Below are 16,657 nucleotides of genomic sequence, written 5' to 3' on the forward strand. Positions count from 1 at the left end.
CCATCCATCCATCCATCCATTCTTCCTTCCATCCATCCATTCTTCCATCCATCTATCTATTTCCTGTACCCTTTCGTCCTTTACAGGGTCATAAGGGTCTGGAGCTTATCATGGAAGCTATGGGTGCAAGGCAGGGAATTACCCAGGACGGGGCATCAACTCGTTGCAGATCTGTACTTCTAGAACTCATAATTACAACTGAATGAGTCAGAATTTACAAGCTTTGCACAGCAACACAATTTGGAACCCAAATGAATGTCTGACAGTTGGTTTCATGTCCGTACCTTGCTGGAAGAACAGCTATTCACATAGCCCTACTCATACTGCTCAAACTCTTCATGTTATTTTGATAGGCGTTTGCTCACATAATCCCAAACAGACTTTTCCAGCTGCAGAGAGTGTCTGTTGAGTGTTGTGGTTCAGCAATTTGGCTTATAATTTCACCATCACTCTGCTAACAAATCTCCTTTCTTGGACCTGGACAAAAGAATTTGTTTATTTCCTTTTGGTACATAGAATGATATGGAGAATATCCATCCATCCATTTCTTAAATTGACAATAGTGTCATCAACAGAATGTGCATGAGGAACAGATAACCAGCATGTGGTTGTCGTGTATGTGGCCTTTGTGTTGCAGTCGTTCATGGTTTAGATGCTTAGATAATAAAAGGGAACTTTATATTAAAAAAAGCAACTCACACAGATAGGATGAGACACAGAGCCACATGTTGAAAGGACGACTAGAAGACACAGAGACTGTTTTTGAATGGGAGTGGGGTTTACCAGAAAGTTAGGGTGCAATAGGAAAAGAGCCATTTAGGCAACATCAAGAGTGCAAATGCAGAGAAGTAAAACGGCATAGGTGTGGATATGAAATTCTTTTTGTGACGTCATGGGGTTTAACCTCTTGCGGACCAGCATGCATTGCACTCGATTGTATATAGTATAAATACTTATGTAATTAATGATATGCAGCTATGTTCTTGTGAAATGCTGAACGTTGCATTCACCTACTGTGGTGTTTTCGTAATTCTCCCCCGATGTGTGTACTGGTGACTTCCCCTATTCGTGCTGCTGCTGGTACCTCTCTGGCAGTTGCACTAAGTATGAGTGTTAATCGTCATCTGCACTTCTGTGTATTTTATTAAGCATGTCACAAATGTGCCTGGCAGCCCCACACAACACCTGCAGCGATCAGGAGGCTGCAGTGCACCTGCATAATGCTGGAGAGGAAGGTGCTGGAAACCCTCCTCAGTCTGATGCCGAGGGAAATTGTGGGGGTCTGTTTTCCGGTAGCGACTCCAGGAATCACTACGTCCTCGTGGCCATGGAGTATTTTACTAAGTGGTCCGAGGCAGACATGGTTCCAGGTCATAGTGATCATGGCTGAAAAGTTTTGGTGTTGGAGTTTTTTTGTCATTTCAATGCGCCGGAGGAGCTGCTTAGCGAGCAGGGATGCAACTTTGAGGTGCAGGTGTTTGGCGAGGTCTGCAAGTGGCTGCGTATTGCGAAGACCCACACCACCCTCCTTTGGGTTGGTGGAGCGGTTTAATCGCACGCTTGCTACACAGCTTGACATCCAGGTGACCCAGCAGCAGCGTGACAGCAACCACCAGCAGCCCTTAATCCTTTGCCCGTACCTAACTGCGGTTCAGGAGAGCAATCAGCGTACACTGGGTGGGAGTTGGTGCACTTGGTGTTCGGGTCATCCCCCAGGGCAAAGAGTCGAAGGTTCCAAGGCAGTTGGGAATTTTATGGGTCTGAGAACATTTAAGATGGATTGAGGCAAAATGGAAAACTGTCCTGTGGGCTGACGAATCAAAATTTCAGCTTCTTTTTGTAAATCATGGACGTCACGTCTTGCGGGCTAAAGAGGAGAGGGACCATCCAGCTTGTTGTCAGCGGACAGTTCAAAAGCCAGCATCCGTGATTGTATGGGGGTGCATTAGCGCATTAGTAGCTTGCACATCTGGGAAGGCAACATTGATGCTGAGGGATATATAAAGGTATTGGAGCAACATATATTGCCATTCAGGCAACGTCTTTTTCAGAGAAAGCCTTGTTATTTCAGCAAGACAATGGCAAACCACATACTATGTGTATTACACCAGCATGGCTCTGAAGTAGAGGAGTCCGGATGCTAGACTGGCCTGCCTGAAGTCCAGACCTGTCACCCACTGAAAACATTAGGTAATAATCAATGATAATAATCAGTACTTTATTGATCACTGTGGGGAAATTGCCTTTACGCTTCCCTAAACTTGCTCTTTTTGTAGAGTAGGTTGTCTACGAAGTGCAGCCACCCATAGCAGCATGCAGGGAGCTGGGGGTTAAGGGCCTTACTTAAGGACCCGCAACGTGCTGAGGCTGGGTTTGAACCGGCAACCTTCTGATTACAGGCACACAGGCTTAGCCCACTTGTTGCTGGCATCAAATTCAAATTGAACATATATTTGTCATAAGACAACAACATTTCTCAGCATGAACATTTCATATTTTGTCTTTGTTCAATTTGCTATGTATGACTTTATATGATTTGCAAATTGTTGCATTCTGTTTTTATTTACGTGTTATATGGCGTCCCAACATTTTTGGAAATTGGGTTGTGTGTAGTTATGTCGGTTTTGGGGGGTCTTTGTCAGTCGAGAAACGAGACTACTTCTGTGTTTGGTAAATTGTATCTTAAGTGTTTTACCTGGCTAGCGAACAGGTAATATGGAAGGATTTGACAGTTGTTAGTTTTAGTTACTCCATGGCAGTTGTCTAACGTCAAGGCTCAGTGAACCAATGGTGTGCTGAGGTTATGACGGTATTTTATGCTGGCACTTCGAACCTTTGCATAGGCGGAGAACTTGCAAACTGCAGAATGACACGGGGGGAACATGCAAGCTCCACACACATACAGTGGGTGCAGAGACTCAAACCATTTTCCCAGAGGTGTGAGATAACAGTGCTAACCACTGTTCTACTCTGCCGGCCTGGGAATTTCAAAATTTATCAAGTAAGATGCTAGTTGTTATAAGAACTTTTGATCCAAATTATGAGGCAGTGGTTTATTCTTGTCTGTCCATCCATCCATCCATCCATCCATCCTTCCATCCATCTATCTATTTTCTGTACCCTTTCGTCCTTTACAGGGTCATAAGGGTCTGGAGCTTATCATGGAAGCTATGGGTGCAAGGCAGGGAATTACCCAAGACGGGGCATCAACTCATTGCAGATCTGTACTTCTAGAACTCATAATTACAACTGAATGAGTCAGAATGTACAAGCTTTGCACAGCAACACAATTTGGAACCCAAATGAATGTTTGACAGTTGGTTTCATGTCTGTACCTTGCTGGAAGAACAGCTATTCACATAGCCCTACTCATACTGTTCAAACTCTTCATGTTATTTTGATAGGCGTTTGCTCACATAATCCCAAACAGACTTTTCCAGCTGCAGAGAGTGTCTGTTGAGTGTTGTGGTTCAGCAATTTGGCTTATAATTTCACCGTCACTCTGCTAACAAATCTCCTTTCTTGGACCTGGACAAAAGAATTTGTTTATTTCCTTTTGGTACATAGAATGATATGGAGAATATAATCCATCCATTTCTTAAATTGACAATAATGTCATCAACAGAATGTGCATGATGAACAGATAGCCAGCATGTGGCTGTCGTGTATGTGGCCTTTGTGTTGCAGTCGTTCATGGTTTAGATGCTTAGATAATAAAAGGGAACTTTATATTTAAAAAAAAAGCAACGGACACAGATAGGATGAGACACAGAGCCACATGTTGAAAGGACGACTAGAAGACACAGAGACTGTTTTTGAATGGGAGTTGGGTTTACCTGAAAGCTAGGGTGCAATAGGAAAAGAGCCATTTAGGCAACATCAAGAGTGCAAATGCAGAGAAGTAAAACGGCATAGGTGTGGATATGAAATTCTTTTTGTGACGTCATGGGGTTTAACCTCTTGCGGACCAGTATGCATTGCACTCGATTGTATATAGCGAAAATACTTGCGCAAATAATGATATGTAGTTATGTTCTTGTGAAATAAAGAATTATATATATTATATATATTATAAAAATCATGTATTCCAATTTTGGTGTGTTTGTGATTCTCCCCTGATGGTGTTCGATGTGTGTACTGGTGACTTCCCCTGTCCATCTCTGGCATCTGTGCTAAGTAAAAGTATTAACTGTAATAACAGTTCCAACATTATGAGATTTTTTATACTCATGCAATGTGCCTGGGAACACGGGCCAAGGCCCAGTCACCAGGCGCTCGTCAATGGGCCCCTCCCCCAGGTCTGGCTCCAGGGTGGGGCCCCAGTGACCCTAGTCCGGCCGAGGGAAATGAGACCTTGCTATTACTCTTTCTCATCAGGGGTTTTTCTGATTGCTCTTTGTCTGGTCCCTCACCTGAGACCGTTTTGCCTTGGGAGACCCCACCAGGAGATGATTGCCCGAGACGGCAACAATCTTGCGCATGCGCACTCACGCAGACACATTTCAAAATGGCGACACATGCTGCTCTTTTATTTCAAATAAGCCCCTTTAACCACATAGTTTTTTTAAGTAATAAAACTCTTTTTCGACTACTGTGTTATTTAAAATATAACATCCTAAGCATTTCGGCAACAAGAATCAAGGAATAACGCGGGCGATCCTTGTTAAAATAACTCGCTCGCTCTCTCCATGTCGCGCTTGTGCGTGCAGCCACGATAACGACAAACCACTGTCTTTTATTGGAAACAGCTGAGGCAACTCGTTTTCTGAATTTTGAAGTGTGTATAAAATAAGTAAACGTGTGTAAAAGAAGTACAAGATGGGTTATAACGCATATAGCCAACGATAATTAATAAAGAATTTAAGCATAATATCATAGACGTACCACGGCCTATGGCTGGTAGAAATGGAGCTATCCTACGGCCTACAAGATAAAAGCATATGGCACCAAATTGGAATCAATACTCTTTAAAAGAATAAAATACATTACATGAATTTATTAATGCGATATTTTAAATACGTTTTAAGGCATAATAAAACTTTTAATAATTTTAACGGGGTCACCGGAAGCGTCGAGCTTTTCTAGCTAGAGAGGAAAGAGAGTCTGGCAGTTTTGAATGGTAAAAGCTGTAGTTGTGTATTGTTAACGGGTTATTTTTTTTAAAAAATGTCCTATTTATCGGTAAAAATACAGCCATCCTGTTTTTAGTGGGGATTTATGCGTATTGCATGTCTAAAAAAATCCCACTCGGACTAGTGTGGTGCTTAGGTGTCAAATGCCGTACGGCTGCACTCAGGTTCTCATCCCTGAGGTGCATTGCCGTGTGCTGGGTGCAGCAAAGCGCTGTGATCAGTGCATTTTCCTTACCGCCACCACTTAAGTTAATTCTTGGATTGCTGGAAGTTGGCATTTATGAGACATTATAACAGTGAAAACTCTAACAAAGGAAACTACAGTACAGGTAGTTCACTGCTGTCTAAATACGGTGATGTTTTGGGGTTTTGTTGCTGTGTGCGTGTTGCATGTGTAATAAAGAGCACGACAGCAGTGTAAACCTGTGTAGCCTAGTCAAGTCCTGTCAGTAATTTTACTCGTATTTCTGTAATGACTGTATTTCAGAAAAGGATGCACCTCTTAAAAATCGTTAAAGCATCATATTTGTCAGCATCGTCTTCTAGGCCTCAGCTCACCAGGTTAATAGCCACACCATCGAGGGCTCTGGAAACACGGTAAACAGGACCACATTTGATGGAATGTATGTCTTTACATGTATGATCTGTCTCTGTCATGGAGTAGAGAGGATATATGAAAGCTACCTAATTACCTCACTGGGATGAATGTTATAGTAGTTATGGAGTCACAGGAGTGCCATAAAAAAAAGAATCTGCAAAAGAATAAATAAATAAATGTTGCACAAGAAGGTAACATAAATACAAATAAAAATCAAATAAGAAAATGAAAGTGTTTTTATTGCTCTGTATTGCTTTTGCTTTCTTTGTATACTTTGGCCTTTTCTCTATTATCTTTTCTCTATTGTTAATGCTTTTTGTCGAAGGGCCAAACTGAGCCTTGTGTTCTATAGACAAAGGGGGATGATTAGTTACTGATAGTTAGCCAATGTAATCCCAGCTTACCATTAGGGGATACTCCACAAAAACAGTTCAGACAGCCAGATATATTTAAAAGTTTTATACATAATTTGCCCGCAGGAAAGCGGATCACAGGCCGTATGTAAATGTCTGTGGTTCACTGGTCCTTTGGGAAGTTGAACGGATCCCTATCGAGTTCTGTTGCCTTTACGTCAAGCAGATACTCAGTCCGTCTGAGGGGGCGTGGCCCGGCGGGAAGGCCTGCCCAAAGCCACTTGATTGACAGCTTGGCTTTTCGAGAAAAAAACAAAAGGGATAAACAAGATAAAAAAAAACTATACAGAAAAAAATCAAAACAATAGGTGGAAAGTAATTTTTAAAAGCATTTTTCTTATTCTTTTATTTGTTTGTATTTATTTTATTTTCCTACTCAACATTTATTTCCTTATTCCTTTACAGATTTACGCTTTTTATGGTATTCCTCTGTGACTCCATATGAAGTACCTGTAATATATTCTAAATCTAGCGTTAAAGTTGTTTCACAGAGCTTCGATTATACTGCAACGGATAATTAAATCACTTTTCTCTTGAATCTAGCTATAATCACATTCAGTCATATGACATCCATATAAAATCATCGGATTTCCGACTGTTTGCTCATCATGAATTTTAATCTCAGCAATCCGTGTTAAATTGATCCAAGACCAGCTGCTAAAGCGCCATAGTGGATGTTAAATTCCAGCAGAATTCTGTACGGCACACATTGCACAGTAGATGGCAGCAGTGACTGTGTCTACGAACCAGCTATGCCACCTATGAAAGATTTCCGACACTCGTCGTTACGGAAAAACAAACTTCCTGACTCATAATTCCTGTAAAGACTCACGAGATATTTGATTTTTTAAAAAAATCATTTTAGCTAGGTCTATTAAATATGTCATTTAAATTATTATTTAAATTATAATTTAAGATGCAATTTAAATGATGATTAATAGATATGTTTTGCCCTGGGGTGAGAAACTACAGAAAGTTCATAACTTTCAGATCCAATCTTAAATTATAATTTAAATTATCATTTACATGGCATGCCCTGCGATGGGCTGGCCCCCCATCCTGGGTTGTTCCCTGCCTCGTGCCCATTGCTTCCGGGATAGGCTCCGGACCCCCCGCGACCCAGTAGGATAAGCGGTTTGGAAAATGGATGGATGGATGGATTTACATGGCATCTGTTTACGAGAGCGGGAAGAAGGTAGCTTGAGATCGACTGGCGGATCGGTGCAGCCTCGTTTGTACTGCAGCTTAGCGAACCGTTCTGTCCAAAAGGGGGAAAAAATACTTAGTAGTAACTGAGTTACTAATGAATAATAAATCATAAAGAAATATAGTAACTGCTTGAGATAAAAGATTATTGATGATTCATTAACAAACATGATCAGTATTTTACTTGTTTTTTATTACTTGTTCCTTCAGTAGTTTCTTCAATAGTTCACAAATGTGTACAGAATTAAGAGATACAGAAACAAATATAGTAATTGCTTCACATAAAAGATGTGTCCCAATTCATTGATATTGAACTAACATGAGATCAATATGTAACTAAGACTTATTTTTCGGTTAAGTAATAGCATGATACTATATTAATTTGAGCACCCTCAAGTAAAGTGTTACTAGAGGGGAGCTGAGCCAGAAGGCAAAGCTATCGATTTACCGGTCGATCTACAATCCTACCCTCACCTATGGTCGCAAGCTTTGGATAGTGACCGATAGAATGCGATCGTGGATACAAGCGACAGAAATGAGTTTCCTCCGCAGGGTGTGTGCGCTTAGAGATCAGACATCCGGAAGGAGCGCAACACAGCCGCCTCTCGTTGTTACGGTCATCCATCCATCCATCCATCCATTACGGTAAGGTTTTTTTCTCTTTTGGCTCTGTCGTGGAATTACAAGCCAGTTAAGAAGCAATTATCCTTTTTGTGTGTCCTATGCCTCATTGGCCGATCCTCCCTAATCTGCACCTGATTTGAATTTTCCAAAGACTACAGGTGAAATAAAAGGAAGACCAAAGGAAAGGCGGGAGAGAAAAGCAGTATTGGGTGTTGTAGCAGAACCTGTTTGGTGCTTTTTGGGTCCCAGGGTATGTCCAACCGGGAGACCTAGGACACGCTGAAGGGGGGATATCTCTCGGCTGGACTGGAAAATAAATGAATAATTGGATATTGTCACCAAGCACCCTCCATTGTCCATGAGAAGTCAATAACTGCGGTAAAGTTAGCTGCATATTCGACATTCAGTTCCAGCTGTAATATTCTGCAAAAAGCAAGCCAGGCAGTTTTATGTCCGCAGGCATAGACGCATACCGATCATTTTTGTTTCGAGCCTTTCTGTGTGCCAAGTCCTGTGCTAAGAACAGAGGCGATCTCTGCTAGAACGAGATATCAGTCCACCACACACACACACACACACACACACACACACACACACACACACACATATGTGTGTGTGTGTTATGACCTCACATAGGATAACTGACTATGCGTAATATGTGCCAGTGCCATAGCTGATTGTTGGTCATCAATTGATATGTTAGTGCATTTCGATTACTATATTAATGCATATAAAAAAATTCACGCACTGTGCGTGCACATTAATAACACGCCCTAGCCACCTTCTTTGCCGCCGCCCCAGTTACAATCCCTAGAACCGACTGTTGGCCAGTTTAAAACATTTGTCACAGAAGTAATATAATAAGTTACATTAATCTGATAAATGGATTAAAATGGTTACATTATTACATTTTAACAGGAAGACTGGTAATACGTAGCCTATTAAATTTCAAAAGAAACTTTCCCAAAGCTGCCGGCTGGTATCGGTTGTGTTTGGCTTCAGGTTTCGTTTTGTTTTTTTTGTTTTTTTGTCGTGTTTTGCTTCCCAGATTCCTACCTCGAGGTGATGTCTCATGTTTCCGACATTACCCGCGATACAATCAGAATGCATTGTTTACGTAGAATACCACGCGAAGCGCCGTAACTCCCTTTCGATAAAGAAAAAAAAGACATTTTAGTCCCTTTAGCATAGATTAAAACGCCAATGACCCTAGGAAGCCTATACCTGTTCTAACCATGAACATTTCCCGAAACGGAAGCCGGATTTAGTTTTTTTTTTTTTTTTATTTACCTTCATTATGTTAAACTTTATGCTGACTCATTTACATAAATTGTTAATGTCACTTCATTTATTTCAGTGGTTGTTTATTAGGGGGTCCAAGCATCGTTACTGCTGGATCCCTATTGATTTTTTTTTAACTTAGAATCGACAATAACAGAAAATGTGGATTCACTTCAACGATAAAGCACAGCTTGTATGCTTTCACTACTTACGCTTTCAATTATATATTTTCATACTTTCCAAAGTCCCAACCGGCGCTCCGCAGCTAACTGCGCTCCTTCTTGCACCGTTACACAGCGTTTAAATGTTACTTTTAGATCAACCATGGAGCGCAATACGAGGGGGAAAGGATCAAAGACAGTGCCGCTGTTTATGACAATTAGTATCGGCCTACATGGAAACCTGTAGGTCTAGTGAGAAGCTAACGCAACTGCAGCATCACGCTAAGAGGACAGGTCCGACTAGATGGGCCACTTGGTACATAGCTTAAATACATCACCCCATTTTTTTCCCTCTCATTTCGAATAAAACGCCACCGTTCCAGTTTGGGGTTTCATTTTTCTTAATCACGACGCTTCCCTTTTTAAGATCACTGCCACACGGGTAAGGCTGGCTTTTCGCTTGTTTCAAGATAGGCCTAAAACAAGGTACAATACCTATTATTTATAATCGCTTGAAAGTAAATCTCATGAAAGTAAACGTTAATGATTACCAGTTTTCCTGTTAAAGTGCGAATGTTAGATTTAATTTATATTTAATCGGCTACGAATAAAATCTTCTATATTTAACATTCAGCGGCGATTTTACATAAGGCGATATGAATACGCTTGACAATTTTGCCGCGCACTGGTTGCCACTGTCGTCGTCCAGCGGTTTTCAGCATTTTCAGTATAAGGATTTCCTTCCAGGCATTTTGTTCATTAGTGTTCAATTCGTGCTGTCTTCTGGATTCATGATCATGTTTTTACAGTATAACGTAGCTAAATATGAAATGTTGCATAACACAGGTGCAGTTAAAACATCTAAATTCCATTTTGCTCTTGCTGACAAATATACTTTGTAGTTTGCCTGGGTATTAGTAACTATGGCAACGAAGATCGTCTTTGAGCAGCCCCAGCCAGTGATGGAAAGATTTGACTCCCCTGAATGGAGCTCTGGGATCTGTGACTGCTGTCAGGACAAGGCTGATTGTAAGTGCATTAAAAGCCATGCCATGTATGCTGGTGTGTGCCTGTCAGTGGCCTGACATGAAAGTATCTCTGTGTGTGGGCATGTCTCATCTAATGCCTGTATGTCGTCCCCAGGCTGCTTTGCTTTCTGGTGCTTGCCCTGCTATGCCTGCCGGACTGCCAGGACCCACGGCGAGTGTCTGTGCTTGCCATTACTCGATGTCTGTGGAATAGTGCCTCCCATCACCTATGCAATGCGGGTCTCTGTGCGGCGGCACTATGGCATCAGGGTAGGAACACACACCGTTCTAATCAGTCTTCCGGTTCTATTGTTGTATGGGAATGTTGCCTTGGATAGATGGATGAATGGATGGCCAAGCTGAGAGGTGGCATTGTGGTATTCTAAGTATCTTCTTGTATTAGAACACCATGTGCAATGACTTGGATTCCATTTGTAATGGCTGTCTCTGAAATAGGGCACCATATGTAATGACCAGCTCTCTCGCTGTATTAGGACACCATGTGTGATGACTCTCTGTTTTAGGACACCATGTGTGATGACTCTTTTAGGACACCATGTGTGATGACTCTCTCTGTTTTAGGACACCATGTGTGATTCTTTTAGGACACCATGTGTGATGACTCTCTCTGTTTTAGGACACCATGTGTGATGACTCTTTTAGGACACCATGTGTGATTACTGTCTCTGTATTAGGACACTATGTGTGATGACTCTCTCTGTTGTAGGACACCATGTGTGATGACTCTCTCTGTTTTAGGACACCATGTGTGATGACTCTTTTAGGACACCATGTGTGATGACTCTCTCTGTTTTAGGACACCATGTGTGATGACTCTTTTAGGACACCATGTGTGATGACTCTCTTTGTTTTAGGACACCATGTGTGATGACTCTCTCTGTTTTAGGACACCATGTGTGATGACTCTTTTAGGACACCATGTGTGATTACTGTCTCTGTATTAGGACACTATGTGTGATGACTCTCTCTGTTGTAGGACACCATGTGTGATGACTCTCTCTGTTTTAGGACACCATGTGTGATGACTCTTTTAGGACACCATGTGTGATGACTCTCTCTGTTTTAGGACACCATGTGTGATGACTCTTTTAGGACACCATGTGTGATGACTCTCTTTGTTTTAGGACACCATGTGTGATGACTCTCTCTGTTTTAGGACACCATGTGTGATGACTCTTTTAGGACACCATGTGTGATTACTGTCTCTGTATTAGGACACTATGTGTGATGACTCTCTCTGTTGTAGGACACCATGTGTGATGACTCTCTCTGTGTTAGGACACCATGTGTGATGACTCTCTCTGTTTTAGGACACCGTGTGTGATGACTCTCTCTGTTTTAGGACACCATGTGTGATGACTCTCTCTGTTTTAGGACACCGTGTGTGATGACTCTCTCTGTTTTAGGACACCATGTGTGATGACTCTCTCTGTTTTAGGACACCATGTGTGATGACTCTCTCTGTTTTAGGACACCATGTGTGATGACTCTCTCTGTTTTAGGACACCATGTGTAATGACTGCTTATATGCCACTTGCTGTGGTCCCTGCACCTGGTGCCAGATATCAAGAGAGATGAAAGCGCGATTCCGACCGATCACCCTCATCAACGCCAGAGTTAAACAATGAAGCTTTTAACTGTCATCAATCCTCTGTGGTCAGTTTTGAATTACTTACCTTCATCAGCTTCTGGTCCAAAACAGCTCACTGCCTGTTTAGCCTGAAGTCATTTTCCAATTTTTACATCTCTATATAACACTTAAAGTAGTAAAAAAAAATATGAGGGCATTCCAGACCCTTAGTGCCACATCTCTGCACAGCCAAGTATTACAAACACAGGAAAATCAATATGTTGATATTGTCATTAGCTGCTACGAGTACCTCTAACACTGCTAAATGCAACTAAATACAATTTAACCCTTAAAATAAAAATTTAGTAAATCTTGCAAATATTTTGACTTTACATATGTTCATATATGTGGTGTAAGGAGATATTGGGGGAGCTTGGGAAACAGAACAATGTGATACAATGATTCCATGATAGACTACGGAGGTTTATTTGGGATGTTCCCGTTTTCAGGGATGGATGGGAGGAGGATAAGCGCTTCAGTTAACACTCGTGAAATCGCAGTATTGGTGAGAGAGAAGGAAAAAAAGGACGAACACTGTGCAGAGAACCCCTCACTTCCTTGGATGTTCAGATACTCAGGAGTGGGGTTACAATGTGTAACTCAGTGAGAATCACACACACTATTGGGAAGTGTGACCATTTCCAGTGGTTTAAAAACATTTTCGGCATCAAATTGGGCAAACATTGTAAAAAAAAACTGCCACTTTATGTAATGTCCCACTAACACCTCGCACTTTAGAGACAAAGAGTGGGGGGTGGGGGCAATACAGGTAAAAAAAATATATATATAGGTAAATATGGACAAATAGAAGTTTTTATTTTCTTACAATTATATTGTAAGTAATTGCGCATAAACGCGGCACTTGAAACGCGCATGTAGAAATACAGGCACTTTGCCACAACGGCATATATTTTAGGAAATAAATTACCACAAAATAATTTTGCCATAAATTTGATAGCACATATATACAACATAATATTTAGTATATCAATGACAGCTAATATATTAAATGTTTTTTTTGTTATTTTATCAACATACCGCTTAAAGTGCTTGGTAAGCAATGGAAATGAACGTGATTCTATGCTGTGACTGTCAACGTTTGGAACTATTCACCGTCCTCGCGACCCGGACTTTTGTCAGAAATTCTTTTTTTTACAAGGGAGTGTCGCCACTCTGTCTTTTCTACCGCTCTGCTACACTTAATCCATCGTAAGCACACTGTGCGACAGTAATAATCCTCCGTGGGAGGATCGCACGGTTATCAAACAGCAGCAAATAGTCTTGTGGACTAAATGAAGCATCAAAGCAAAGAATTTGCGTCGAGGACGCCTTGTAATCGAGTTATTAAAGCAATCGAGTTATAAAAGCAAACAGACAAGTGGACCTGAGATTATGCCCCACCCCAATTCAGAGGATTTCCGCGGTCCATGGGGCTTGGAACATCTCAGAATTGCGTGCAACTTCACACGCAACTTCACAAATAACTAAATATACTTTCTGTATAATGTAAAATGATATACAAATCGTTTTACTCACAGAACTTAAACTAACTCTACAAGGCAATAAACAGCATGTCGTTGCAAATTTCTGCCATGATTTACTGACCAAGGAATAAGGTGGGTCATTAGGCTAGACCAGATGAGGACTGGGGTCACCACCCATTATTTTCCTGAGGGCCAAATTCCATGAACAAGAAAAAGTCCACTTCTGATTGGGGAATTCCCCTGACCAACCCACCAATCAGCTAAGGCACCTTACACATATTCAGGTTTCCTATATGTGAGGTTTCCCCCCTTGAAGTACCCTATCAGCAAACTGGAATATTGCTTTATTTTGTGTCTATTTAAGAACTGAGACTTGAATGTGAACTTGGTGGTTGTGTTGGGAATGTAGTTGACATTGTTTCACATGTTTGATGTCAGTTGCGTGTGTGATGGTGTGTATGTATAACTCCTTTTTGTGTCGTCTTGGTCATATGTGACTGTGTTGTTGGTTGTGTTTCTACGAGTGTGTGACAGTGGCGTGGCCAGAAATGTACAAATGGGTGAAATAGGGTGGGTCACTATTTTATACTCTCAAATTCCACAGTGAGCATTTTTTTCCCCATTTTCTTCTATTTTTATTATTCTATTCATTTACGAAACCTCCGGCATCTAGTAAAATAATTACGTGAATGAGATAATTCCTCAGCAATTAATTTTCAACTTTGCAAAGAAATAAACACCGATACTTTGTACAACTAAGCATGAGAGAGAGAGGGAGAGGTATGCGGAGGCAAATGTGTAGTGGAAAGGAGCTGGCGAACGAAATGCAGAGCCTTAACTGCCTGAACTGAGGCCAACACTATTGGGAAAGACGAGGAAATGGAGAGAAGTCTATCACCAGCCTGCATTGCATAGCTGTATGCAACCCATATATGAGTTAGATTTTTTATACAAACCCTGTAACTGACGAACAGAGCTGATATGATCCCATCATGGACTACATTTCAGAAACTGGACATAATACTCTAACGGTGTTATGTTGTCTGTACTTCCAAAAATACTGCACAAGATGTAATTTTTTAATAGCTCTTAATTTGAAGCACAAAATACAACTTTCGTTTGGATGGGACCTTATTTGGCTTTGCCACTGGTAATATTTATGTATTTCTGTTTCATTCGTCTGCCGTCAGCTGTGTGAGAGCGTTTGTCTGTGGTTATGTCTGGTGAGTGTCATGTGTTGTCTATGCATGTGACAGTGTTCCATGTTCCTTCAGTCTGTGTAGTCATGGTTCCTATTCTTTTCTGAGTGATTCTACCTCAGCTGCATCTTGTGACCTGTCCTGACCCAGTCTTTCTTACCCTCCCCCATCTTTTCTCAACAGCTGCCTCACTAAAGACAAAGCCGAGCGGTAATGACCTTCTTCACCAGCAGACGGCCACAGATGTAATTACACCTCATAATTGAGTACAGCCATATCCATTTTCTTGCGATGCCGGGACCAGATCGGAAAGTTAATGACCTATGACGAAACTTTTTATTTGCCCAGTGGAAGGAAGTCCTGCCTCGTTTACGGAAAGGATTTACGGAAAAGATTGAGTGTTTTTTTTTTGTTGTTGTTGATCGATTATGTTGGAGAACATGTTTGTAACTTTTCAGCTAAAATTTTGGTTTTGGGCTACACTTACATATTTTGTTCATGTCTTCGGTTGTGTGCACGTCTGCATTTGTACTTGTTTGCATGACTTTTGTTTGTTTTGATGTGTTCACCTTTAGTTCTTTATCACACTTGGTGCAGATGTTAGGTGTAAAAATTATGCGCATTTGAGTTAGAATATTCAACAGTACCTGTGCTTTGTTTTATATGTCCATGGCACTGTACCCCAGACACACTGGGGATTAGTAGGGTGACCACCTAATCCATGTCAGGAGAGACACTTTGAGCTAAGACAGGGTTTGTAAACTACTATTTCGACCATTTCAATCAAAAGGGCCTGGATTTTACTTAAGCCCTGAGTTCTTGCTGTGTGCTGATTGGTCAGTCTCCTATAATCATGCACGTGTCACTAATGTTAATGTGAAACAGCTGGATGAATCAATCAAGGAAACAAACCCCATTAAAAGGCAAACAAACAATTTAGCTAAGCAAGGAAGCCTTTTAAGGTAACTGGCAGAACCTGAAGCAGCTCGTGTTGGACCTCCTGACAAGGATTAGGTGGTCGCCCTGCATTCAAGGACCAGCACACAACTTGCGTTTCACCCACATTCACTTTTTACTTCGTTAACTCTTTCCACCTAAACACAACACTTATCGCTTCCTACTGAGAAAACAACAACATTGTAGCCACTGTCACCGAACTGTGTGGAATGGTGTTGTCTGTCATGATAAATATGTGTTACATTACATATGACATTTATTTATATGCACGTAAGTAAATCTGAGCAGGAAGGGTGGATGCAATACTGAAATGTGGGTGGATGTTACAGCCTGCTAGCGTAGCGCTCAGGCCTCTGCTATGTGGAATTCACGTGATCAACTAGAAAAATATTCCAGTTGAACTACATTCCTTCACGTATGTGCACACTAGTTATTAACAAAACAGACCTTTATATGTTGTGCTTTGGCGTCTGTTACTCATCTTCCGGGGCAAATAGCTTGGACCTTGTGCTGTGTCACTTAGTAAAAAACTTTAACATGAACAATAGGGGCCTAAATACCCACCTATGTCACCAACACCCCCTACAAACTCTAAATAAGTATTTTTTGTGGCTTATTTTAGTGGGATCATTTTCTTTTCATGGAGCCTTAGCCTAATCACTGCTGTCAATCCAGTCCAACCAGTGGAGCAGAGGTATTTGTGATTGCCTAGTATTTGTGTACAGTGCATTTCCTCTTAACAAACCGCGTCACAATCACATGTTCTGGTCGATTCTGGTCAAATAAAAAGCATGTAGTTGCAACGTTCGTGTGTTAATGCTAAATTATGTGGTCGGTAATTTAACATTAAAATTAAAACATCATTCCGACGCAGAGCTTTTCGGTGGAAATGCAAATATTTCCTAGAAGAGATCGCATGTCAG

General features: G+C 41.2%; 1 protein-coding gene across 2 annotated transcripts; it reads left to right on the forward strand.

The window, feature by feature from the left end:
* Positions 1–9,690: 9,690 nt before the first annotated feature.
* LOC125712777 (cornifelin homolog B-like) lies at positions 9,691–16,537 on the forward strand. Of its 2 annotated transcripts, none has more exons than XM_048983213.1 (5): positions 9,691–9,901; positions 10,318–10,444; positions 10,559–10,713; positions 11,967–12,120; positions 14,961–16,537. In XM_048983213.1, the coding sequence occupies exons 2-4, from the start codon at positions 10,339–10,341 to the stop codon at positions 12,090–12,092; spliced, it is 387 nt and encodes a 128-aa protein (XP_048839170.1). In that variant the 5' UTR covers positions 9,691–9,901; positions 10,318–10,338; the 3' UTR covers positions 12,093–12,120; positions 14,961–16,537. The 2 variants fall into 2 exon arrangements, with proteins under 2 accessions (XP_048839170.1, XP_048839169.1); XM_048983212.1 differs by having other exon boundaries at positions 9,697–9,857.
* Positions 16,538–16,657: the final 120 nt, after the last annotated feature.

Source organism: Brienomyrus brachyistius, chromosome 18, assembly GCF_023856365.1.
Source record: "Brienomyrus brachyistius isolate T26 chromosome 18, BBRACH_0.4, whole genome shotgun sequence".
Classification (NCBI taxonomy): domain Eukaryota; kingdom Metazoa; phylum Chordata; class Actinopteri; order Osteoglossiformes; family Mormyridae; genus Brienomyrus; species Brienomyrus brachyistius.

Bases quoted from the DNA above. Each gene is read 5' to 3' on its own strand.
- LOC125712777 (XM_048983213.1), top strand. From the start codon at position 10,339: ATGGCAACGAAGATCGTCTTTGAGCAGCCCCAGCCAGTGATGGAAAGA. The intron at 10,445-10,558 runs GTAAGTGCATTA...TGTCGTCCCCAG, and splicing joins CTGTCAGGACAAGGCTGATT to GCTGCTTTGCTTTCTGGTGC. The intron at 10,714-11,966 runs GTAGGAACACAC...TCTCTGTTTTAG, and splicing joins GGCGGCACTATGGCATCAGG to GACACCATGTGTAATGACTG.